General features: G+C 44.9%; 1 protein-coding gene across 2 annotated transcripts in view; it reads left to right on the top strand.

The window, feature by feature from the left end:
- The window catches only part of LOC140403854 (myosin-9-like), a 226,312-nt gene that overhangs the window by 112,510 nt on the left and 87,770 nt on the right, over nucleotides 1-26,032 (top strand). For both annotated transcript variants that reach the window (XM_072492056.1, XM_072492055.1), the window contains 6 exons: nucleotides 2,854-2,949; nucleotides 3,911-4,029; nucleotides 17,470-17,622; nucleotides 24,168-24,341; nucleotides 24,431-24,604; nucleotides 25,082-25,196. In XM_072492056.1, the coding sequence (XP_072348157.1) occupies nucleotides 2,854-2,949; nucleotides 3,911-4,029; nucleotides 17,470-17,622; nucleotides 24,168-24,341; nucleotides 24,431-24,604; nucleotides 25,082-25,196 (831 nt within the window). The remainder of the gene's footprint in view (nucleotides 1-2,853; nucleotides 2,950-3,910; nucleotides 4,030-17,469; nucleotides 17,623-24,167; nucleotides 24,342-24,430; nucleotides 24,605-25,081; nucleotides 25,197-26,032) is intronic.

Genomic DNA, 26,032 nt, shown 5'->3' with positions numbered 1-26,032 from the left:
AGAGACAACGGAAGCGCGTCCCATCTCCGAAAATCATCCTTCATTTGGTCCACCAGCCGAGCCAAATTCAATTTATGCAGCCGGTCCCATTCCCCGCACCTCTTGGATGCCTAGGTACCTAAAGCTTCCCTTTACTAACCTAAACAGCAGCTCTCCCAGTCGCCTCTCCTGGACCACAAACATCTCGCTCCTCTCCAGTCCTCGAGGCTCTCAGAGCAATTGCCAACGGCTCTATAGCCAGCGCAAACAACAGTGTGGAGAGGTGGCATCCCTGTCTCATCCCCTGGTGCAGTCTAAAATAGTCCAATGTTGTCCTATTCGTCCGCACACTTGCCACAGGAGCCTGATACAGTAACCTGACCCAGTCAATAAAGCCCAGCCTGAATCCGAACCGTCCCACTATCTCCCACAGATAGTCCCATTCTACCCGATCAAAAGCCTTTTCTGCATCCATTGCGATCACTACCTCCACCTCCCTACCTTCCAGGGGCATCATGATCACATTTAACAACCTTCTTACAATGGCCACCAACTGCCTTCCCATAACAAACCCCGTCTGGTCCTCCCCAATAATGTCAGGAACACAATCCTCGATCCTGGAGGACAAGATTTTGACCAGCAACTTGGCATCTACATTCAAAAGGGAGAACGGCCTGTAGGACCTACACAGCTCTGGGTTCTTGCCCCGCCCTGTAAATATGTTTTTAAGCTTTAGTAGAACCCTGTTTTTGGGGAAGGGCAATATTTAATTGCTGTGTACAAGTGCAAGTTGAAACAAGTTCTTGACAAGCAGCATCATGGCAATGTCGGTATTTATTGAAAAAAAAAATCTGTCCCTAGTTTCTAGTTGAGGGGTTTGTTACCCCATGTCACAGTTAAATTTCCATGGGAAATATTCTAAGTTAATGTATGCTGAAGCAACAGTTATTACATTTATTCATTGTTTCTTAATAATTTCTTAGCAGTGTATTACTTTTGGCAAGGGAAGATAATTGGATCATCTTGCAAACTGTTCCAACCCTCATGTCAAGTTCTCTACTTTGATTCTAGGACTAATTAATCGGAAATTCCCTTTCCCAACATTGTCAGCCACCACTTAAAAAAACTTGGTTTTATGTTCCAGTTACCCCTCTTTTTGGCAACTGTTCCACAACTCCGTCATGCTTTTCTTTTAAAAGTTGCCTAAATTTATTTTGGTCTAGCATACTAAACTTCAAACTATGCCTCCAAAGTCCTTGAGCACCATCTCTGGCAGACTTTCCGGGGTCTATATTCTCCATGCCCAAGGAAGTTTAAAACAGTTTAGGTTTTCCCAGCCACATCTCCCACTTCAGAGGGTAACATCCCAGGGTGGGCGACCTTTTCTCACAATTCAGTTTTAAGTTTAAGAATTTGACCTTTTAACTCTCTTCTGGACTCCTGCCAATGATCTTGCATTTTTCCTGGGATATGGAGACCAAAACAAAGCACTGTACCGCAGATGTGGCCTCTTCAAGGGCAGCGCAGCTTCTACTTTACCTGCAGCACGGTAGCATAAGTGGATAGTACTGTAGCTTCACAGCTCCAGGGTTACAGGTTCGATTCCCTGCATGGTCACTGTCTGTGCGGAGTCTGCACATTCTTCCCCTGTCTGTGCGGGTTTGCTCCGGTTTCCTCCCACAGTCCAAAGTCGTGCAGGTTAAGTGGATTGGCCATGATAAATTGCCCTTAGTGACCAAAAAAGGTTTGGAGGGGTTATCTGGTTGCAGGGATAGGGTGGAAGTGAAGGCTTAAGTGGGTCGGTGCAGACTTGATGGGCCGAATGACCTCCTTCTGCACTGTTATGTTCTATGTTCTTTATTTGTCATCCGCATTTTTGTTTTCATTGTCATGTTAAAATTCCAACTGCTTAGCCATCAAAGCCTTTAAATCTGATATTGCAAACCCTTTGCAATGTAACACAAAATCTACGTTTTTGTTTAATCCATAATCCCTACAGTGCAGAAGGAGATCATTCGGCCATCGAGTCTGCACTGACACTCTGAAAGTACACTCTACCTAGGCCCACTTCCCTGCCCTATCCCGTAACCCCAGCTAACCTGCACATCTTATAACCCGAAGATTTTTATCTATTGTGTTGCATCCGAGTGTTGTGGGGTTAGTCAGAGGGTGGTGAATCTTTGAAATTCTCTGCTCCAGAGGGTGTTGGAAGCTCAATCATTGGGCACGTTCAAGACAGAAATTGATAGATAGGGCTGGTTTGTGATGCAGAACAAGGCCAGCAGCGCGGGTTCAATTCCCGTACCAGCTCAGAATTCTGAATTCTCCCTCTGTGTACCCGAACAGGCGCCGGAATGGTGATTAGGGACTTTTCACAGTAACTTTATTGCAGGGTAGCACAGTGGTTAGCACAGTTGCTTCACAGCTTGATTCCCTCTTGGGTCACTGTCTGTACATTCTTCCCGTGTCTGCGTGGGTTTTCACAGTCCAAAGATCTGCGGGTTAGGTGAATTGGCTATGCTAAATTGCCCTTAGTGTCCAAAAAGAGGTTAAGTGGGGTTAGGGTGGATGGAGGCATGGGCTTGAGTAGGGTATTCTTTCCAAGGGCCGGTGCAGACTCGATGGGCTGAAAGGCCTCCTTCTGCCCTGTAAAATCTATGATAGTGTTAACATAAGCCCACTTGTGACAATAAAGATTATTTATTTATTTCTGCGTACTCCTGGCGTGAACAGCCCCCCATTTACACACTCACTAAATGGCCCAACTGAGATAAGAGTTTAGCAGTCTCTTGTTCTATGGTGCAGTGCATCAACCCAGTTTATTAACACCCATTTGATTAAGTTGCACATTTAATTTTTCCCTCTCTTTTTCAGCCATGCTGAAGGTTGTTTCTGCAGTACTTCAATTTGGCAACATAATTTTCAAGAAGGAACGCAACACAGACCAAGCTTCCATGCCTGATAATACAGGTAAACAGAACTGTAACTTAAGAGACTCTTATGAATATTCAACTTTTTTTCGTCTTCATGCTCACATGCGCAACCTCATTGCACTGGATATTGCATTTACTTGGTTGAGTTGTGTTTTCTTGTGAAGTTTGTCTATTCCCCGCTATTCAGAATGTCCCATGTTTTAACCAAGCAGTTGCTGATAGCCTAAAAGCGAAAGCCATTAGTTCACTATTTGTACTATCAATTTCAAAGTTGGTGTGTGTATATAGCAAGTTAATAAGTAGCTGAATTTTATTTTGGGCATGTTCAATTGTTTGTTGGTTTTCCCCTGGGTAAAATGCAATAAAGTGCACTGAATGCAAAAACAATAAGCAGTAAATGACAGAGAAAGTCGCGAATTGACTATTCTAACCGAGCTGATTTTAAAATCGAAGAGTTTATTTTTTAACTATTGCTGAGTAGTTTGAAAATCCGTATGTAAAATAAATGCTGAATTTTAAATAATTGTATTATTTCAAATTTAGACCTAAATACTTTAGCTTGACTTTTCTCCTATTCTACAGAATTTTTAGTTTTAAAAATATCATTAGGTTCAAATCCAAAGATGCTTTGTAGGTGTAAAGAGCGTGCAAGTTCCATAACAGGATGGCAGATTTGAGGAATAAAACATTTTGGAAATGATGCAGACGGTGCAGCTGCAATTAAGGGCAAGCCAGGTCATGGATACACTGCCGGGGTGAAATGAAGAGGTGTGACAGAAGACTCATGTGGAACATAGAGCTGTTGGAGCAAATAACCAGTTTCTGTGCTGTTAATTCTACGTATTGCTTTAATTTGATCTGTGCAGAAATATTGCTGTGCTATATTATATTTCTGGTTGTTGAAGGTGCAGCTAGCATTTTGTTGTCTGTCAGCAAAGTATTAGATTCTCAATGACATGAAGGGCTGTTTAATCTTCACCGTGTCTTTTGCTTCACAGCTGCCCAAAAAGTCTGCCACCTGCTGGGAATCAACGTAACTGACTTCAGCAGGGCAATCCTCACTCCCCGCATCAAAGTCGGGAGGGACTATGTTCAGAAAGCTCAGACCAAAGAACAAGTGAGTATTGGCTAAGTTTCTATGGAAATCATTTAAAAAGCTCATGCTGAAGTTGGAATACTGAAAATGGTTTTGGAATTTTAAAATTAGTTCAATCAATTATATCAGAAAGTAGTTAATGCACTCATGAGAAACCGTCACACTATTACATTATCCATACTCTTTCAAACGGTGTGTCAATGTAAAACAATTGGTATAGCAACATGTAAAAGACATTTGCATTAATATACCGCATATCTGGAATCTTAGCTGGCAGAATTCACGCACAGTATTTAAAATTAGGCACGCAAAGTTTTATCCGGGAATGGCATTAATAGGATCCATACCGGTTGGTGAAGCCAAAGCCAAGACACACAGCTTTTCTTTATTTACAAAGTTTATTGACTTATTCAGTCTCACAGCTCTCTTCCCACTCAACCTAGTGTCCCAGCTTTCCCCTTTCGAAAAAATAATCAGATAAAAATGGGCCAGATGGCCTACTCTGCTCCTAGTTCTTATGATCCCTATTTGTGGTGCTCAAAGACAATTAATACCCATCATCTGTTGTCTTAACTGTAGTAATCTAATTGTGGTTATTTATTTATTTCTACCACCTTAATAAATCCTTTTGGAGGGAATTCTGTTTTGAGGTTGTGGCTGCTGGGGGCACTAGCCATTTTTTCTAAGGTCCTGCAGATACGTTTAATAACAAGATTTCTGCTACAAGGCAAGAGTTTTAATAATACTTTTTATGAACTCCTTGGGGAACCATAAATAAAGTAACCTAATTTGCTGAATGATGCCCAAATGAAGAAATTACCTGCTTTTTGTCGCTTTTATTTTAACACGAATAGGAATCAACTCAAACTAAATGTGACTTTAAAATACTTTAAAATACTTGAAATAAGATAGGTTTCACTTTAAATCGTCGATGCAACAAAACAACCAAACTAGTTTTGTGGTTTCATGTTCACTCGCACAATCCTTCCAACTCTGCCTCTAGTACGCAAGATCTCTAATTTTCCCCACACAATCAATTCTGCCCTCTAGTTGCATTCACTGGCAGCCGTATTCCATCAGAGGCCCCAGATATGTTTAATACTGACAAGGCACACATCTACAAACCCTCACTCGTGCAGCTCACGTCAATCCTGATGGCAGAGCTCTCCAGAATTCCCTTTCAACCAGCCAACAATGCCCGGTTTGCAATCTCGTCCCCTGCTACAAGCACAGCTCTTTCGTCTGTCTGAACTATTCACACTGCTCTTAGGATTCACTCATGTGTCATTTGCACTTCCCCAAGACCTTCTGGAATTCTATTTTTCTTACTGCCAAACAGAATAAATACATTTCATAGAGATGGTGGCTACTGCTAAACGTGCTGTTGTAGGGAAAAATCCCTTGTACCAGTACAGTCAAGAGGCCGAGTCTCAAGGCAAGGTTCAAAGCGTTGTTCTTTATTGTACAATTACTGAAGCCTTCAGGGAGACCCACGCAGCCAGCTCAAACAGTGGCTTGGCCCACGTTGATCTCAACAATTACACATTCGCTCTGGATTTTTATAGGAATCCAAATTCGAGCGGGAACATTTGCTCATACATAATAGTCAAAGGGTAGTTTTGATTTAGATCTCTCAGACAGGTTTAAACTGAGAATATGCATCTTTGTTAATTTGCATCTGTATGGTGTGTGTCCATGTTAATGAGATTATCTGTGCTTGCTCAGAGTGTCCCTCCCGTGTCAATTTGCATCTGTATGGAGTGTGTTCGTGTTGATGAGATTATCTGTGCTTGCTCCGAGTGTCCTTCCCTTCTTTAATGTGTTTCCCATTATCCCCCTGATGTGTCTCCTTAACTAAATCGACCTCCGATGTCTGTGGCTGTGCTATGCGTTTATTTCTGTGTTTGCTAGATGAGGTGTTAATGTCATCTTTGTCCTGCTGTGTGTGTGGGGACGCTAATCTAATTTATACATTTCTTTTATTCCTCCTATTCTGGTTTCTTTGCCTGCCTTGGCCATTTTATTAATATATTATTTCATTCTTTCATAAGTCTTTGCAATACAGTTGTGCCATATATCCCACTGCCAGGGTCTTGACTCGCAGATATCCCGATCTCCTGGCCAGGGGGCCGTTTTAAGATGCAGCCTCGTGCTGTTGCTGGGTAGAACAAGGGTCTTCCATCAATTTCGAATTCAAGGTCTCTCAGCTGTGCAGAAGGGGATTTAAACGCATGTCCATCCTGGTGTCCCCTTCTGCATTGTGGGCACATTATAAACGGTGCCAATCGGTCCAATAAAACAGTCCAATGAATGAAGAATGTTTGATGAGATGAGATAAAAGTATGATCTTGGAAAATGGCCTACTTCAATCCCTCCTCTCGTCCAGGGGGTCCCATTCATGGCTGACCCCCCCATGGACGATCTTCAGAGGTATAGAGACCTGTGCAGATGTCGTCCTTGCTGTTGTTCCTCTTCCTCTACGGTGTGGTGAACTTCTTGCATCTGGATACTGGCAGTGGGTAGCGTTCTCGATACAATATTCGCACATATCATTTTAATACAAGTTAGGCCCAGGCAGAGTGTGAACAGGATGGCTACTACTAAAATTAATCCTTTCATGATGTATGCTACCCAAACTGTGTTAAACAACCACCCTAACCACTCATCAGTCCCTGCAAATCCCTGTTTAAAGCTATCCAATTGCTTTTGTATCCTGGACATGGCTGCTGTTATGTTTAATGTTTCGTCATGTACATATGTGATGCATTTTTCTTTGGTGGTGCATACCCCTCCTTGTCTGGCTAACTGATAGTCTACTGCATATCTCGTTTGCTGTGTGTATAGTCTGAGCTCCGCGAGTTCTTGGTCAATTGCCCCTAGTGCTTGTAGGTGCTGTTCCCTAAGATGGTCAGTCCGCATATGAAGAAATTCCTATTCTTGGCACTGACCACTCCTGCTGATCCCCCTAGGGATAGTGTCGCCAGAAATCCATATCCCAAAGAAGATCCTAATGTGACAGGGGCCTGCCAGTCGGCGCAGAATTCTGCGCTGATGGCCCTGGTCACTATGCGTTTCTGGACATGCCCTTCGCTTGGGCATGGAACCGTGAGGGGTCTGATTGTCCCTACGGCAAAGAACCTTGGAGGCCTGTCTGTGGCCGTCATGTATATATTTTAAAATAAAAACACATAACTCTCTTTAACCCGATAACATGCATTACCCCTGGGTCGCCTGACCTCATGGTTCCATGTTGTGGAACCTTCCCTCCCCCGGGACTGCCCACTCGATTGTACCCCTTGGTGAGAATGGAATGGGTATGTCCACGAGGCTGAGCTTACGTGGGTGCCGTTGCACTTGCCACATATGAGCTGCCTACCTGCGGTGGCTGCAATGCATTTTTGTTGCTTACAGTCACAGGTGAAGTGTCCTTCCCGGACCCGGCAGTCCTGGAGAGCACAATGTGTCTCAGCGCACAAATCGTTTTTAGGAACAAAGGCATGCACGCACCCCCATCCCTTTCCCTTAAAACATTGTGGGTAGTCCCCATGTGTGTCTACCCGTTGGGGTCCCACCCCCCCAGGAATTCCCGGCTCAGTGAGCTCTACACACCTCCCTTGTATCCCTTGTTTAAAGTACCCACTATGTTCCTTGCAGGGCGCCCCTGATGTGTCGATAGTGAATAACTCTTGTGGGAGCCACCCTGGTGTCGCGATGAATAGGGAGTTTACTGATCGCGCTGAAGGGTAACAAGCGGTCCTATTCCCATAGATCTGAATGTGTTCTCAGGAATAGGTTTTCTTCCACGATTGGTGGTGCTGCTCCCATAATCCTCATGTGTTGGATCGTATCTACAATGGTCATGGCTATCATCAAATGTGTCCCTATTCCCATATCGGTTTTTTTTTTACAACAGTATTTTTTATAATTATAGTATATACAGAAAATAAACCGGTAATTAAGTTAAAAGTTGTTTGTTTCGACGTCTTGATAGTAGATCTGGTCCTGGTCCCTGTGGAATTTAAATATAAAAGAAAAATAGTATCTTTAATTCATTTGTCTTCATACAGCTTCAATTGGGTCCAGTGTTTCCAGATCCCCTGTCCCCTTATATCTATACAGGCACAGGTATCTCCGCTAATAATGACCTTGTAAGGTCCGTGCCATTTCGGGGCAAATCCTGGTTTTGCAGGAAGCATTTTTGTTAAGACCCGGCTCCCGGCTTTTGGGACCTCCGGTAATATTTCTGAGTCCTCCTTTGTGTCGACCTGTGCCTGATTTAAAATTACGGACCGGCGCATCCCCTTTAATTGGGTGCTAAGGTCTCGGATGTATTGACGGATCTTATCCTTTATCGGGCCCACATCTGTCCTGCCTGTAATAATGCTTTCGGGTAAGTGGATTGCTCGCCCGGTCATCAGCTCGTATGGAGTCAAGCCAGTAGTTCGATTTGTGGTCGCCCTAAGCCTCATCAGAACTGCAGGTAGGACTTCTGTCCAATTCCTACCTGAGGATTGCATTGCTTTCGCTATGGTTATTTTTAGAGTCCGATTCATCCTCTCCACCATCCCGGAGCTTTGTGGGTGGTAGGGGATGTGAAATTTCTGTTTTATTCCCAATAGTTGGCACATAGTTTTCATATCTTTTCCTGTGAAGTGTGTTCCCTGATCCGAATCAACCTGAATTGGCATCCCCCATCTGGGAAAGATTTCTGCTGCCAAGATCCTGGCTACCGTTGGGGCTGTGCAATTGGTGGTGGGGAATGCTTCCACCCACCTGGTGAATTGATCTTCTATTACCAGGCAGTATGTTTTCCCGTGAGAGGGAGGCAATGGTCCTATAAAATCCATTTGTATCTGTTCCCAGGGTCCCTTCGGTCTGGGTTGGTGTCCCATCTTTACCTTTATGGGCTTCCCGGGGTTGTGTTGTGCACATACAGTGCATCTGCGGCAGTACGTAGCCACATCCCGTCCCAATCCTTTCCACCACCACTCTCTCCCCAGGCTATGTATCATTGCATCCCTGCCTGTGTGGGGGAGTCCGTGGTGTAGTTCCAGTAATGTGGTCTGGATGCATCCTGGTGCCAATACCCGGTTATCTTTTCTCCACACCCCATCTGTCCCTTTAACTGCGCCCAACTCCTCCCATCTATCTCGTTCTTGTTGGGGAATGTCCCTGTGTAATTTCTGTATATCAATTACTTCCTGTTCTACCGCTATCGCTGCCAGGGGCATGCTTTTAATGTCGATGTTTTCTAAGGCTTGCTGTGCCGCTATGTCTGCGGCTTGATTCCCTTTGAAATGAATCCACCCCGGGGTGTTCCCTCCTGGTTCCCGCTGGTGGGCTTTTATTTTAATTACTGCAGCCTCTTTAGGCTGCTCACTAGCTGCTAGCAGTGCCCTTATCCGCTGCTGATGTTTAATGGGGGTACCTCCTGTGGTAATGAACCCCCTTCTCCCCCATGTGGACATGTAGTCGTGGATCACGCCAAACACGTATTGGCTGTCCGTGTACACATTTATGGTCTTCCCTGCTGCTAATCTCAAGGCTTGGGTGAGGGCAACTAATTCTGCTACCTGAGTGGACTGACTCCCGTTGATCCGTCCCGATTCTAGGGTTTTCAGGTTCTGGTCTACTACTGCCCACCCTGTCCTTGGTGATCCGGATACATATTTGCGGGACCCGTCCACATAGAGGGTCTGATCTGCTGTTGGAAGGGGTTCGTCCCTAATCTTCTCTTCCTCGCTATCTTTTTCTCCGCAGCTGTGCGCTTCCCCAATAGCTAAAATCCCTTCCGCGGGGTTTTCTCCCGTGTCCCTAATGATGGTGACTGACTTGTTAGGTGGTAGGGGTGTGGCCTCCCACCTTGCCCTTCTTATATTCGAGACTGTTTTGAGTTTGCCCGTGTTTAGCATTTCCACCAGTGTATGTCTTGTGTGTAACACGATATCGCCTGTCATGACAATGGGTTCACTTATCCTCACAGCCCATGCTGCACAATCTAGGGCGGCTATGCACCTGGGCATCCCGGTGACTGCTGGTCCCTCAGCCGTTGAATAATACCCTCCGGGTCTCTTCCTATCCCCGTGAGTCTGTGCCACCACGGCCGAATAGAAGCCGTCCTGGTTGTCACAGAATACGTGGAACTCCTTGCTTCCATCTGGCAGTCCCAGTCCTGGGGCTGAAACTAACCTAGCTTTCAACTCTGCATATGCTGTCTCTTGCTCCTGTTCCCACTTTATACTTTCTAAGGCTGGCTTTCCTCCCTTCACTAGTCTCTGAATTGGCTCTGCGATTCTTGTGAAATTAGGGATAAAACTCCTACTGTAATTGAATAGTCCTAAAACCTTCCGGACCCCTCTTACTGTAACTGGTCGCGGCATCCTTTTAATCGCGGTTTTGCGATCTTCAGGCATTTCTTTAATTCCCTGGGAAATTAGGTGTCCTAAGTACAGGACCTGAGGTTTTGCAATTTGTGCCTTATGTGGGCTGACTCTCAGCCCGGCATTCGCCAATCCTTTTAATACTGAATACAGGGCTGCTTTGTGCCCTTCTTCTGTTTTGGATGCTATTAATACATCGTCCACATACTGGAGGACCGTATTGTCCTCATGCAATTTCACCCTACTCAGGATATTACTCATTGTTCTGTGAAATATGGTGGGGCTGTTGTGAAATCCCTGTGGGAGGCGAGTCCATGTGTACTGTTTTTCTCCCACAGTGAAGGCAAATTTGTTTTGGGATTCTGTGTCCAGTGGAAGGGACCAGAACCCATTTGCTATATCCAATACCGTGAAAATTTTGTGGTCTTGTGCCAATCCGTTTAAAATAGTCGAGGGGTTTGACACAATGGGGTGTAATTTAGGTGTCACTTTGTTCAAACCTGTGTAATCGATGGTGAGCAGGTAGCTCCCATCAGGTTTTATGACTGGCCATGTGGGGAATTGGTGGTACTGGTGGTTTCCCTGAGGATTCCCTTTTCTACAAAACCCTTGACTATGTCTACCACTGCCGCTTGCGCTTCTCGCTTGATAGGGTATTGCCAGTGGGGCTTGTGTTCCGGTCCTGGGACTTTTATCGGTTCTGTGTCGGTTCGCCCAGTATCTAATTTTGTCCAAGTCCAGGCTTCGGGAATGGAAGCGCAGATGGCTCCGAACCCTTCTCTTTCCTTATCCCAATCTTGGGCCACAATGGGGGCTATCCCGATCGTCCCCAGGAGGCTTGCTAATGTCCCTATTTCGGTCTTCCTACCGTCAGGTTGTGGCCAAATTAGTTTCCCTTTCCCACAATCTATCAGCACCTGGTATTCCCGCATTAAGTCATTCCCCATGATTGTGCCCTCATTATTCTGACATACGTAAAATTGCATTGGAATGTACTTGTGGTTGACTTCTACCAATGTGGTCTCGCTAAGATAGGCTGGCATTTTCTCTCCCCCTACCCCGGTTATGTATATTCTTTTGTTGGTCAGTGGCAACGGCAGATTTGTAATTGATATTGCTGCTCCCATATCTACTAACATGTGGCATTCCCTACCCCCCACCAAGGCTTCCACATATATCCTATCTCCCTCTTTACTGCTTTGAATGGGAGCTACGGGTTGTGAGATTTCGACCGGTGTTGGTCGACGCGTGGGGTGTGTGGACACCGGCTTCTGTTGGGATTCACTGTCTTCTGTGGGCGTGGCTACACTAATCCTCTCCTGTCTCCCATCTCACGGGTTTGGGGTTCCTTCTAGTCACCCTTGAGAATTCTGGGGATGTGGTGCCTCCGGGGCTGGTCTGTAGTAGTCTTGGGGTCTCCCATGTTTCCCCCAACACGTTGCCTCGGTGTGCCCTGCCCTGTGGCAATGGTCACAGTGGGGTCTGCCATTCTCTGGTCTCCCCCTGAATGGTGCTGCCCTGCAGAATCTAGCCATATGCCCTTGCTGGCCACACGTGTAGCAGCTGAGCCCGGTTCTTCCCTCACCTCTGTTATGGGGGGTTCCGGTCCTCTCTGGTCTGGGCAACCTTCCCTTCCTTTATCCGCTAGCCCACTCGACTAACTCGTCATAGTCCTGGGATGCTATCACCCCCATCTTAAGGAGCTCTTGGTGTACTTCTGATAGCCCGTCCTTGAATGCCTGGATAAAAGCCCTGTCTCCCCTATCCACATTGTCCTGTCCTGAACACTCCTTATATACCTGGAATAATCTCTCTCCAAATTCCGATGCACTTTCCGCCCGTCCTTGTTTAGTATTTGTGATCCTGCTCCAATTAGTGGGGGAGTTCCCTAAGACCCGTTAGATTTCTGTCTTAAATAATGTGAAGGGTGCCTGCTGGGCGTCTATCTCAGCCGTTACAGGAACGGCATGTGTCCACCTTCCTCCATTATAGTCCTGTGCTGCTTGGGTCGCTGGCCCTCCTGCCACTAGCCTCCATTTATCCGCTGGACAGGCTGCCCTGACCAGCTGGTGTATGTCCCTTAAATGTAACTGGTGCCCTACCCAGAGTATATCTAATTCGCCCCAAAATTCCAGGTTTGCGCTTCTGGGTTTTAACTTCCCCAGTGAGGCCATAATCAGCTGTCTTTCCCCTGGGGTGAAAGGCTTATAGGTTGCTTTCGGTTGTGCTGCTGTCCCTCCTCTGGTGACTGGCGCTAGATTGTAATTTTTTATGTCCCACTCTGATACTGGAGCGGTTGCATCACTCTGCACTGACTCGTATGAGGGCAGAGGGTCTGTTTCCTTTGATCTCTGCGCTATCTCCGCAGTGTGGTTTCTGCTTTCTAATTCCCTCACTCTCTCCTGCAACACCTTAATTTGTTCTGTCTCTTTGTGTCTCTCCTCCATGGAGGCATTTACCCTCTCAATTAGTCCAGCTAACTGGGTCACCAACATTACTCCCATTAGTTTTGTTTTGTCCCGTTTTACTCCTTCCACCCATTTTCTTTGATCTTCCAAAGGTTGTGATGCGTTCCACCCTTTCCGTTTCATCTTTGCAACTATCGCTTCTCTGGCTAACAAATACTTAAAAATGAGAGCTACTGCAGTTTCTCCCTTAGTAACGTGGTCTGCCATTTTTCTGTCTAGCAGTCCTGCAACCCCCGTGTGCTGGTTCTAACAGTAAAAGCGCCCCAACTCTCTCTTACCACATACTGCTCCAGCACCGTCTGTATTGCTGTAGGGTCTCGTAGTGGGGCCCCAGTGAGTCTCGGCCCCTGTGCTCCCCCAACTATTCCTGACACCTCACGCTTGGTCTATTTTGTGTTGTCTTATTGGGATGTGTGCTGGTCTTTAGTGGGTTTGTCGGCCCCTGTCCCCAGCCCCTTTAAGTACAACGCCTCCCGCTTGGCCACCACCTCCACTAGCAAGGCTGATCCATCACCCCAAAGAGGAAGCCTCAGCTCCCTGGTACCCTGCTATGGATTGTGGTGTTCCCTACAGACGAACAAGGTTATCAAACTCCGCCCGGGCCCCTAATGGACTCTCCGTCGTCGTATCTCTTGGTCAGGGTGGATCGGGTCCCCTTTTCCTCAACACTTACACATGTGTATCTGTTATCAAAGCCCCTGTTATAATTAGTAACTGTGTCGACTCTGCGTTGTTCGCCCCTACAGAGTCTGTGCTGTTACCCGATTTACACTGTCCGTGCCTTGCACCCTGAGTGCCTGTGCCTCTCAGTGCCCGCTTCAACACCCAACCTTAGCGTGGGAGATTCCTCCTCTTAACGTTCGATTTAAGGTAGGGCATCTTGAGTCAAGCACTCCCTTGTCCTATTGCCTTGGCACAGACAGCGGTTTCACTTACAATCCTGGGTTAGTCACACCAATTAGTTCTGCATGCGGTTCTTATCCTTATTTTAGTCTTAATTCCTTATCCCCGTTATCAAAATACCCCAAAAACTGTTATCTTTACCTCTGGTCCTCTATTACTTCTATTAAAAGTTTCACATAAGGTCTTACTTACCTTCTTCCACGTGGTCGTTTTGACCTATACCTCTTTAACGCACGGTATCTCTGTCTGGCGTCCTCTTTCCCTCAAAAAGATTCTCTGTTTTACTTTAAAAAAAAACTTAGGCAAGATTATACAATTTAAACAGACAAACCCTAGCCCTTAAAGGTACCTTACTTTGAACGGAGACTTGTACCCGTTGTTGACTGCCCTGGATTTTTATCAGATTGGTTTGAATTTGATCCTGGCTTGAGAAGTCAGATATCAAACCCTGCTCGCAGCGCCATTTTGTTGTAGGGAAAAATCCCTTGTACCAGTACAGTCAAGAGGCCGAGTCTCAAGGCAAGGTTCAAAGCGTTGTTCTTTATTGTACAATTACTGAAGCCTTCAGGGAGACCCATGCAGCCAGCTCAAACAGTGGCTTGGCCCACGTTGATCTCAACAATTACACATTCGCTCTGGATTTTTATAGGAATCCAAATTCGAGCGGGAACATTTGCTCATACATAATAGTCAAAGGGTAGTTTTGATTTAGATCTCTCAGACAGGTTTAAACTGAGAATATGCATCTTTGTTAATTTGCATCTGTATGGTGTGTGTCCATGTTAATGAGATTATCTGTGCTTGCTCAGAGTGTCCCTCCCGTGTCAATTTGCATCTGTATGGAGTGTGTTCGTGTTGATGAGATTATCTGTGCTTGCTCCGAGTGTCCTTCCCTTCTTTAATGTGTTTCCCATTATCCCCCTGATGTGTCTCCTTAACTAAATCGACCTCCGATGTCTGTGGCTGTGCTATGCGTTTATTTCTGTGTTTGCTAGATGAGGTGTTAATGTCATCTTTGTCCTGCTGTGTGTGTGGGGACGCTAATCTAATTTATACATTTCTTTTATTCCTCCTATTCTGGTTTCTTTGCCTGCCTTGGCCATTTTATTAATATATTATTTCATTCTTTCATAAGTCTTTGCAATACAGTTGTGCCATATATCCCACTGCCAGGGTCTTGACTCGCAGATATCCCGATCTCCTGGCCAGGGGGCCGTTTTAAGATGCAGCCTCGTGCTGTTGCTGGGCAGAACAAGGGTCTTCCATCAATTTCGAATTCAAGGTCTCTCAGCTGTGCAGAAGGGGATTTAAACGCATGTCCATCCTGGTGTCCCCTTCTGCATTGTGGGCACATTATAAACGGTGCCAATCGGTCCAATAAAACAGTCCAATGAATGAAGAATGTTTGATGAGATAAAAATATGATCCTGGAAAATGGCCTACTTCAGTGCCATGAAGTTGATAACTGTGTCCTGCTGCACGATTTCTTTGTGCAGCGCCTGTATGCTGAATGACTTTTGCCTCCAGCACTTCTTGGTGTCTATCAACCACACAGCTTCTGTCTTAACTTCCTTTCTTTTGATACTGCTTCCTTGGTGCTGCTTCCATGTCGAGGATCGCCGAGGCACATGGATCAGTATTTCTATTTATCCAAGAAAATCACAATTGATTCCGTTACAATTGATGCAACTCATTTTCAAACATTCTGAAAACCAATCACAGTTTCCAGACATTTGAAAGTAATTGCAACTTTTCCTACTCTACTGTTTCTGGGTCAAAGGCTGCCGCAGTACCTGAAAGCTTCACCAACTGGATTGGATAGTTAACATGTAGGTTTAAATCTTAATAGCTATGTGTTGCCAGTCTGCAGTGAGCTATCACAGGAAGCACAGAGGTGTTTTTCCACAGTGAGGGACTAAGAAGGGCTTTCTGGTTTTTTTCTGAAAAAGTACGTCCTGTTTTGAAATTGGACTTCCTTAAGTTGTATATGTTGTGAAACCCACACTACATTATGCTCCAATAATGACAACTAATAGAGCACAGTGAGAAGTCTTATAACACCAGGTTAAAGTCCAACAGATTTATTTGCAATCACTATCCTTCGGAGCATGGCTCCTTCATCAACTGAGCAGCATGGTACCACAAGTGATTAGCACTGGCTTCACAGCGCCAGGGTCCCAAGTTTGACTTCCTGCTGGGTCACTGTCTGTGCGGAGTCTGCATGTTCTCTCCGTGTCTGCGTGGGTTTCCTCCAGGTGCTCCAGTTTCCTCCCGCAGTCCAAAGACGTGCAGGTTAGGTGGATTGGCCGTGATAAAATTGCCCTTAGTGACCAAAAAAGGTTAGAGGTTAGTGGGTTACGTGGATAGGGTGGAAGTGAAGGTTTAAGTGGGTTGGTGCAGACTCGATGGGCTGAATGGTCTCCTGCTGCACACTATGTTTTGTGTTCACAGATCAGATAGAACCTGTTCCTGAGGATCTGTTTTCTCAACCAAATAAATTCACAATGGCTGAGAAAGATCATCTCTCCCTTCATTTTGCTGCTGCTTAATTGAGTGCTTGGCCAGTGAATTGGTGCTAAATCAGAAGATGTGCAGGTTGGGCAGCACGGTGGCGCAGTGGGTTAGCACTGCTGCCTCACAGCGCCGAGGTCCCAGGTTTGATCCTGGCTCTGGGTCACTGTCCGTGTGGAGTTTGCATATTCTCCCCATGTTTGCGTAGGTTCCGCCCCCTCAACCAAAGATGTGCAGGGTAGGTGGATTGGTCACACTAAATTGTCCCTTAATTGGAAAAAAAATAATTGGGTACTCTAAATTTATTTAAAAAAAAAGATGTGCAGGTAGTATCATGGAATGTTGACTAAAGCCTACTTGTGACAATAATAAAGATTATTATTATAACCAATTGGTGGGTATCTGCAGATCTTGGATATTGTTGGAATAGACTCAGCATGACCATCTGTATTGTGAAATAATCATTGCCATTATTTCAAGCATTTATTTCTGTGCCAGATTCTCAGTGAATCTGTCAGGAGTGAGAGATTTGGACTATTTTAAGGTTGGAATAGGTCTAACGAGAAGAAATACCTGACTGAAGTCAGCAATCTGATTGATCCAAATAGACATGTGTTAATAATCTATTGAATGTTATGCTATTATCGCATTTGTAGTTCTTTGATAGGTATTTGCAAACCTCCTAATCGGGCATATTTTATTATAATAATCTTTATTAGTGTCACAAGTAGGCTTACATTAACACTGCAATGAAGTTACTGTGAAAATTCCCTAATTGCCACATTCCATCGCATGTTCGTGTACACTGAGGGAGAATTCATAATGTCCAAGTCACCTAACAAGCACGTCTTTTGGGTCTTGTGGGAGGAAACCTGTGCACCCGGAGGAAACTCACGCAGACTTGGAGAGAGTGTGCAGACTCCTCAAAGACAGTGACCCAAGCTTGGAATCGAACCTGGGTCCCTGGTGCTATTTGGAGTGCTACCGGGCCACCCGTACTATTTTGGGAGATCATGACTGCAAAATCCATTGCTCTGTCTTCATATGGGATTTACTGTTTTAAAATGATTTCTGCTTGCAATACATAGTTTTATCAAAATTTGGTGTACTTTGTTTTATTTGATTTCTCACTTTCGTCTCTTGGGTTTTTAATCAATAAGTAGCTGAGCTGACTTGGATTTATTTTTTTTTACATTTAGGCTGACTTTGCTGTTGAGGCTTTGGCCAAAGCCACTTATGAGCGTTTCTTCCGTTGGCTGGTGATGCGCATCAACAAAGCTCTGGATAGAACCAAAAGACAGGGTGCCTCCTTTGTGGGCATTTTGGATATTGCTGGCTTTGAGATCTTCGAGGTACCTTGAAATTGCTTAATTGTTTCATTGGAGATGTTTCAAGTTGGGGTAGATTTCTAGTCAGAAGGTCAAGAACAGCCTTTTGTGGCAATTCTGGCACTGCATCTCAGCTGACGTTTCTGGAGTATTTACAGTGTTCTGTTTCCTGTAAGGAGTGACAAATGCCAATTTCCCTACAGTTTAACTTTGGAGAACATGGGTAATGGATAATGGGGAGAATACTGAATGTAAAGTAGCCTTCGAATGGTTGGAATGTGCTTCAAGGACTTGACATTAAGATGGTAAATACCTGAGCATTGGGTTGATTTCTGAACTCAGCATTCCGTCCTGAAATCTGTTGAACCCAAAATATGATACACTCTTTGTCAATGAGCAGCATGTTTTTTGGTGTCTTTAGAACTGCAATACTTATGTGATTGAATTTCATATTCACACTTCAGAGCCCTTTCCAGTTGGAGAGCAACTTCGTAAAAATGTGACTTGGCCAAGTGATGTATTTGAGTTCCGAGTAATAGAGTGCTACATATTGATCCACTCTCCGATCTGGCGTAATATTATTAGTTTCAGAATAGTGCCCTTTTAACCTGTGACTCTGCCATCAAATTCTATACCAGTGTGGTGGTTCCCCCTCCCCCACACTAACCATCATGACATCAGCCTGAGAGACATTGCCAATTTGTCCCCCAAGTTAAAGATGGCATTCATCTGAGTATACGGCCACTAGGAATTGGATTGAAATCGTTCAAGCTTAAGTTCATAAGATATAGGAGCAGAATTAGGCCATGCGGGCCATCGAGTCTGCTCCGCCATTCTATCATGGCTGATATGTTCCTCATCTGCTACCTACAATGTTACAGGCCAAGAGCTGGATTGCGAAATCAGCCAAAGCATCTCCTCCCGAGAAAACATGATTTAGGAGCGGGAGTGGGCAATTTAACCTCTCGGGCCTAACACCCTCAATGTGATCATGGCTGATCCCATCGTGGCCTCAACTCCACCACCCTGCCTGTTCTCCATAACCCTTCAACCCATTGCCAATTAAAAATCTGTCTTAACTCCTCAAATTTACTCACTGTCCCTGCATCCATCACACTGGGGTAGCAAATTCCACAGATTCACAACCCTTTGGCAGAAGTAGTTTTTCCTCAAATTTGTTTTAAATTTGCTACCTCTTATTCTAAGATTATGATGTCTCGTTTTAGAATGCCCCACAAGAGGAAGCATCAGCACCACGCCTACTTTATCCATACTTTTTAGCACCTTGTATTCCTCAATTCGATCTCCCCTCATGCTTCTAAAGTCTAGAGAGTATAGGCCAAACTATTCAATCTCTCATCGTACGACAAACCCCTCATCTCTGGAACCAATCTAGTGAACCTCCTCTAAACTGCCTCCAATGCCACTAAATCGTTCCTCAAATGAGGGGACCAAAACTGTGCACAATACTCCAGGTGCGGTCTTACCAATGCCTTGTATAGTTGTAACAACACTTCCTTATCTTTATACTCAGTTCCTTTTGTTATAAATGGCAACATTCCATTTGCTTTCCTTATTACCTGCTGCACCTGCATGCTCGTTTTCTGTGACTCATGCACGAGGAGGCCCAGATCTCTCTGCATCGGAGCGATCCGCAGTCTCTTCCCATTTAGATAAATTGCCTTTCCATTCCAAAATGCATGACCTCACACTTATCCATGTTCATTTCAACTTACTGTCCCACCTATTTTTGTGTCATCTGCAAATTTGGCTATAGAACCTTCTATCCCTGTATCCAAGTCATTAATGTAGATTGTAAATAGCTGGGGCCCAAGGACTGAACCCTGTGACACCCCACTAGTTACATCTTGCCATCCAGAAAAAGACCCATTTATCCCGACTCTGTCTCCAGTCCGTCAGCCAGTCATCTACCCAAGTTAATAAATTACCCCTAATCCCATGTGATCGCACCTTGTGAATTGACCTTATCAAACGTGTTCCAGAAGTCCAGACTTTGCTTGTTACATCTTCGAAGATCTCGAGCAAATTAGTTAAGCATGATTTGCCCGTAGTAAAACCATGCTGACTCTGATGGATAGTGCTTTGTCTTTCCAAATGTCCTGATATTATGTCCTTGATAATTGACTAACAACCTCCAACAACAGATGGTAAACTAACTGGTCTGGCCTCCCTCCTTTTTTGAATAAGAGTGTTATGTTAGCATTTTTTCAATCCACTGGAACCTTTCCCGTGTCCATGGAATTTTGGAATATCCTAACCAATGAATCCACTATCTCTGCTGCCATTTCCTGATGTAGCCCTGGGGACTTGTCTGCCCTGGGGGGGGGTTTCTGGACAGCCTTTGAGGCAATGCCAAGGGGGTGAGGGTGGAGCCATGCCTGAGAATGGCAGTCTTCAGAATATCAGATCAGCCAGATCTATTCATGGGAGGAACGTACAGCGCAGAAGGAGGCCATTTGGCCCATCAAATCTGCACCGACCCACTTAGGCTCTCACTTCCACCCCATCCCCGTAACCCAATAACCCCTCCTAACCTTTTTGGTCACTAAGGGCAATTTAGCAATGGCCAATCCACTTAACCTGCACGTCTTTGGACTGTGGGAGGAACCCGGAGGAAACCCACGCAGACACTGGGAGAACATGCAGACTCCGCACAGATAGTGACCCAGCAGGGAATCGAACCTGGGACCCTGGCGCTGATAGTGACGCAGCAGGGAATCGAACCAGGGACCCTGGCGCTGTGAAGCCACAGCGCTATCCACTTGTGCTACCGGGCTGCCCAATGAGGGAGGAGGGCTGACGCCCTTGCCTTTGCCTCCTTAATAGTCTGCCAGAGAATCCTGCTCAGCTGGTGGTCAGCAGCCCCAGCGAAAGCTGCAGACTGCAGTCTAATCTGCCAGAATTTCCCCAAATGGAGAAAATTGAATTCGCCATTAGAGGGTCAGAAGAAGGCTTCCACAAAACGTGGGAACCATTCACTGGGTTGTTCCAAGACCTGTTTGTAGTCAACAACTAGGAAGCCAAAGATCAGGAGGGGATAGCCACGACACAGCAAGGAAGGTGATGTGGGGGGGGGGGAGGGGGTGGTCAGGGAAACATCGAACTCAACCAAGCCCAATAAGAGAAACATGATCTACAAAAGGAGGGGGCAGGTGCAACAACCTGAATGGGGAGAGGAGAGGAGAGGGGAGGGGAGGAGGAGGAGAGGAAAAGTCAAAGAGAAAACCGATGGGAGGCAAAAAGCAGGGGACCACAATTGCCCCTGCAAATACTGCCAGGAGGAAACACAAAGGAAACTGCGATGTATATATTTGAACAGGTGAAGCCGATGTTATGTGTAAATAGTTTTACATTTTTATTTTGCTTTCTTTCTTTGCTTTTGTTTCATCTCCTAATGTTTGTCCATCTTTATATTTCTGCTCTGTAAACCAAAACCTCGATTAAAAACATTTATTAAAAAAAGGAAGAGTACTGAGAAAAAACAAAAGAGGAAGAAGGAAGCTTATGTAAGGTTGAGGAAGCAAAGATCTGACTCGGCTCTAGAGGGTTACAAGGTAGCCGGGAAGGAACTCAAAAATGGACTGAGGAGAGCTAAAAGGGGGCATGAAAATGCCCTGGCGGGAAGGATTAGGGAAAATCCCAAAGCGTTCTACATGTATGTGCGAAATAAGAGGAGATCAGAGTGAGAGTAGGGGCGATCAGGGGTGGTGGAGAGAACTTGTGCCTAGAGTCTAAGGGGATGGGGGAGGCCCTAAATGAATATTTTGCTTCAGTATTCACTCGAGAGAGGGACCTTGTTGCTCATGAGAACAGTGTGAACCAGGTTAATAGACTCGAACAGGTGATATTAAGAAGGAGGATGTGCTAGAAATTTTGAAAAGCATCAGGATAGATAAGTCCCCTGGGCCTGACGGGATATACCCAAGGTTACTACGGGAAGCGAGGGAGGAGATTGCTGCGCCGTTGGCGATGATCTTTGCGTCCTCACTCTCCACTGGAGTAGTACCGGATGATTGGAGGGAGTCGAATGTTGTTCCCCTGTTCAAGAAAAGGAATAGGGAAATCCTGGGAATTACAGACCCATCAGTCTTGCGTCTGTGGTGAGCAAAATATTGGAAAGGATTCTGAGAGATAGGATTTATGATTATTTCGAAAAACATAGTTTGATTAAAGATAGTCAGCATGGCTTTGTGAGGGGCAGGTCATGCCTAACAAGCCTCATTGAATTCTTTGAGGATGTGACTAGACACAAGGTTTTGTTTGCACTGAGTGCTGAATTTGGTGCATTTGAGTGCTATAGTGAGTGTTTGGTGACTGAGGGATATAAAGGCTTCATTTTTATCTAAAGTCTAGTCTTTCTTTTATTTAATTAACTTAAAAGTTGCTGTTTGGTTTAGAAGAAGGTGAATTTTCAATCAGCTTTAAACAAAGGTTCTACTTGTAGGTACTTTCAGCTGGAGCTTGTTAATTAGTTAATTGGATTAGGCCAGTATTCAGAGGCTAGATTTACAGTATAAAAGTGATCCTCCACAGTGCAGACTTTGTTTGCACTGAGTGCAGAAATTGGTGCATTTGAGTGCTATAGTGAGAGTTTGGTGATTGAGGGAGTGCTGAATTTGGTGCATTTGAGTGCTATAGTGAGAGTTTGGTGACTGAGGGAGTGCTGAATTTGGTGCATTTGAGTGCTATAGTGAGAGTTTGGTGACTGAGGGAGTGCTGAATTTGGTGCATTTGAGTGCTATAGTGAGAGTTTGGTGACTGAGGGAGTTAGGTGAGGAGGGAGTAAGGTGCTCCTTTCATTTTGTTTCCTACATTTCCACAAAGAGCGAGAAGGGAGCCAGGAGTTTACAGAGAGTGCAGCTGACTGGGAGCAGAGTCGGAGAGCGGAGGTTTAGTTGGTCCACAGGGCAGCTATATTCTGTAAGGTAAGAGGGGATGGTGGCTAAGCCAGTTGCATGCTCCTCCTGTAGGATGTGGGTGGTGAGGGATACCACCGGTGTCCCCGCTGACTATACCTGCCGGATGTGCACCCAACTCCAGCTCCTCAAAGACCGTGTTAGGGAACTGGAGCTGGATGAACTTCGGATCATCCGGGAGGCAGAGGGGGTTATAGAGAAGAGTTACAGGGAGGTAACCACACCCAAGGTACAGGACAAGAGTAGCTGGGTTACAGTCAGGGGAAAGAAAACAAACAGGCAGACAGTGCAGGGATCCCTCGTGGCCGTTCCCCTTCAAAACAAGTATACCGTTTTGGATGCTGTTGGGGGGGGGGGATGACCTACCGGGGGAAGGCCCTAGCGGCCAGGTCTCTGACACTGAGTCTGGCTCTGGGGCTCAGAAGGGAAGGGGGGAGAATAGAAAAGCAATAGTAGTAGGAGATTCAATGGTTAGGGGAATAGATAGGAGATTTTGTGGTCGCGAGCGAGACTCCCGGAAGGTATGTTGCCTCCCGGGTGCCAGGGCTAGGGATGTCTCGGATCGTGTCTTCAGGGTCCTTAAGGGGGAGGGGGAGCAGCCAGAAGTCGTGGTGCACATTGGTACCAACGACGTAGGTAGGAAAAGGGGTGTGGAGGTAATAAACGAGTTTAGGGAGTTAGGCTGGAAGTTAAAAGCCAGGACAGACAGAGTTGTCATCTCTGGTTTGTTGCCGGTGCCACGTGATAGCGGGGCTAGGAATAGGGAGAGAGTGCAGATGAACACGTGGCTGCAGGAATGGTGTAGGAGGGAGGGCTTGCCATTTAAACTCACCATTTAGCTCTCATGCCCACGTGCCCATCCTTGACCTGTTGCAGTGCTCCAGTAAAGTGAAACCCAACGTAAATTGGTGGAGCAGCACCTCATCTTCCGATTAGTACGTTACATCCCTCACTAAGCAACATTGACTACAACCGTTCTTCTCATCATTTTTTTTTCATCCCAAACATTATTTGTTCCCTACCCACAACTGGGCCATCTGTAACTTGTTCTTAAGATTTTCTACATCTTTATTGCAATCACTTCCAGCTCCCATTGACCACTTCTTGCTGTTCCACCCCCTCATAATCACATTTCTCCCTCTTTAGATCTGAATAAGGGTCATGTGGACTCAAAACATTAGCCCTGTTTTCTTTCCCTACAGATGCTGCCAGAGCTTTCAAAACTTTCTTTTTTTAGTTAGCATGCAGGTGCAGGAAGCAATTCTGAAAATAATTAGCACGCTGGCCTTTATTTCAAAGGGATTGGAATTGGGGTGCAAGAATAAAGAAGTCTTGCTATAATTGTACAGGTCTTCAGTAAGAGCACACCTGGAATGTGTGCAATTTTAGTCTCCATGTTTAAGGAAGGTTATGCTTATTTGAGGCAATGGAGTGAAGCTTTGCCAAGAGTCTTGAGTAAATTGGGTCTATTTGAATTTAGAAGAAATAGAAGTGATTTCATTGAAACATTATGAAAGAACTTGACAGGGTAAATACTCAGACACCGTTTCACCTGGCTGGAGAATCTAGGTTGTCACGTGGTGCTATCTTCCTCTTCTTTCCTAGTGATTTTATTTTTTTGTGCTTCTGCAGCTGAATTCCTTTGAACAATTGTGCATTAACTACACAAATGAAAAGCTGCAACAGCTCTTTAATCACACAATGTTTATCCTGGAGCAAGAAGAATACCAGCGCGAAGGAATTGAATGGAACTTCATTGATTTTGGCCTCGACTTGCAGCCTTGCATTGATCTAATTGAAAAATCTGTGAGTCCTTTTCCTCTTGTGACTTTCGGTTAACTAGCTCCCCAGAAGTATATTGGGATTAACTTATTAAAAAATACTTCCTTTTTCAGGCTAGTCCTCCTGGTATCCTGGCTCTGCTCGACGAAGAGTGTTGGTTCCCCAAGGCTACTGATAAGAGCTTTGTGGAGAAGGTGGTGCAGGAGCAGGGGACCCACCCTAAGTTCCAGAAACCCAAGCAGCTAAAAGATAAAGCGGACTTCTGCATTATTCACTATGCTGGCAAGGTAGGCAGATCCAAAACTGGGTGGGGTTTTTGTTGTATATGAGAGTTGCTGTGGTGTTGCATGGTCTCTCTAAGAGTCTAGTCACGTGATAGTCCGTGACATCATCAACTGCTTCACAGGCTTTTGCGTCAGTCTAGATCAAGCCTTTGTACAGTTTACAACCATTCAATAAACCTCTATTAAAAACTGTGTTCAACCCCAGGTGCTTCAGCATTACACCCTTTTATCCTATGAGTACAATACACAAGTTATACCTAAAATAATTACAATGAATGTGTGACAATCCAGTCATTCAGTTGCCCTGTTGTTGAGCTGTTTTATTCTCCTTGCCTGAGGTTGTGCTTTCCTTCAAAGAACATGAAAGTGAAATGTGTTGACCAGACTTCATAACCACGACTCGACAGATTAAATAATTGATAGCTGATTAACCTCTGTACTCTATAGGTATTTATGTAAGGTATCTCCTTTGCAATACAGGTGGATTACAAAGCAAATGAATGGCTGATGAAGAACATGGACCCCCTGAATGATAACATTGCCACTTTACTGCACCAGTCATCTGATAAGTTTATAGCTGATCTCTGGAGGGATGGTATGTTAAAATTAGTAACTTGGGCTGTCTAAAATACTTCTATTGTTTATTGTAGCTTTTTGATTTAAACAGATTTTTGTTCTCAATATACCGTGGTCAACTTCTTATGCTGTCTAGATTTAAGGATGCAACACTTTTTATTCTTCATTAATTAAGTTCAGAGTTCCAGTTGCTTCCTAAACTATGAATTTTGAAAACATTTGCAGCGTGTGCCTGATTGTAACGCCACGTTTACAAGGATCTAGCACAGACGGTATGCAATGACACCATAATAAGTCAAGTGGAAATGTGCAAGATATAAGACCCCACTTTATCTTGCAAAAAGGACAATCCAATCCGGTCCTCTTTGCTTTGGGTGAATTTGTTTTGCTTAGAAAATGAAATTTAAAAATTACTTTCAGTAACCCATTTCTAAGTAGCGGTTAGTGGATTGAGTAGTGGAGTGTTTTCATCCCCAAATCACAATTGCCAATTAAGCTTCTGCTTTAAGAGTTTCAGACAATCAACATTGAAAAATAGAGGCTGGGTAGAGCCTAAGAAGGATAATTTTCCTGCTATGTGTAATATATCCATTTATGATTTGTTGTGATTTCTTTGGTTTGGCGACTTTGAGCACGGACATAAGAAATGGGTGCAACCATTTGAGCCTGTTTGCCATTCCGTATAACCATGTCTGATCTTTGGCTTCAACTCCTACTTTATCACCCACTCTACAAATCCCTGAGACCAAAAATCTCATTTCCAGCTGTAGATATATTCAACGATAAAGCATCAGCAACCCTTTGGGTAGAGAATTCCAAAGATCTATGTCCCTTTTTGGATAAAGAAATTTCTCC

The sequence above is a fragment of the Scyliorhinus torazame genome, chromosome 29, assembly GCF_047496885.1.
Source record: "Scyliorhinus torazame isolate Kashiwa2021f chromosome 29, sScyTor2.1, whole genome shotgun sequence".
In the NCBI taxonomy this organism is placed as follows: domain Eukaryota; kingdom Metazoa; phylum Chordata; class Chondrichthyes; order Carcharhiniformes; family Scyliorhinidae; genus Scyliorhinus; species Scyliorhinus torazame.
The sequence above is the reverse complement of the archived record's forward strand: the minus strand, read 5'-3'. Positions and strand labels throughout refer to the sequence as shown.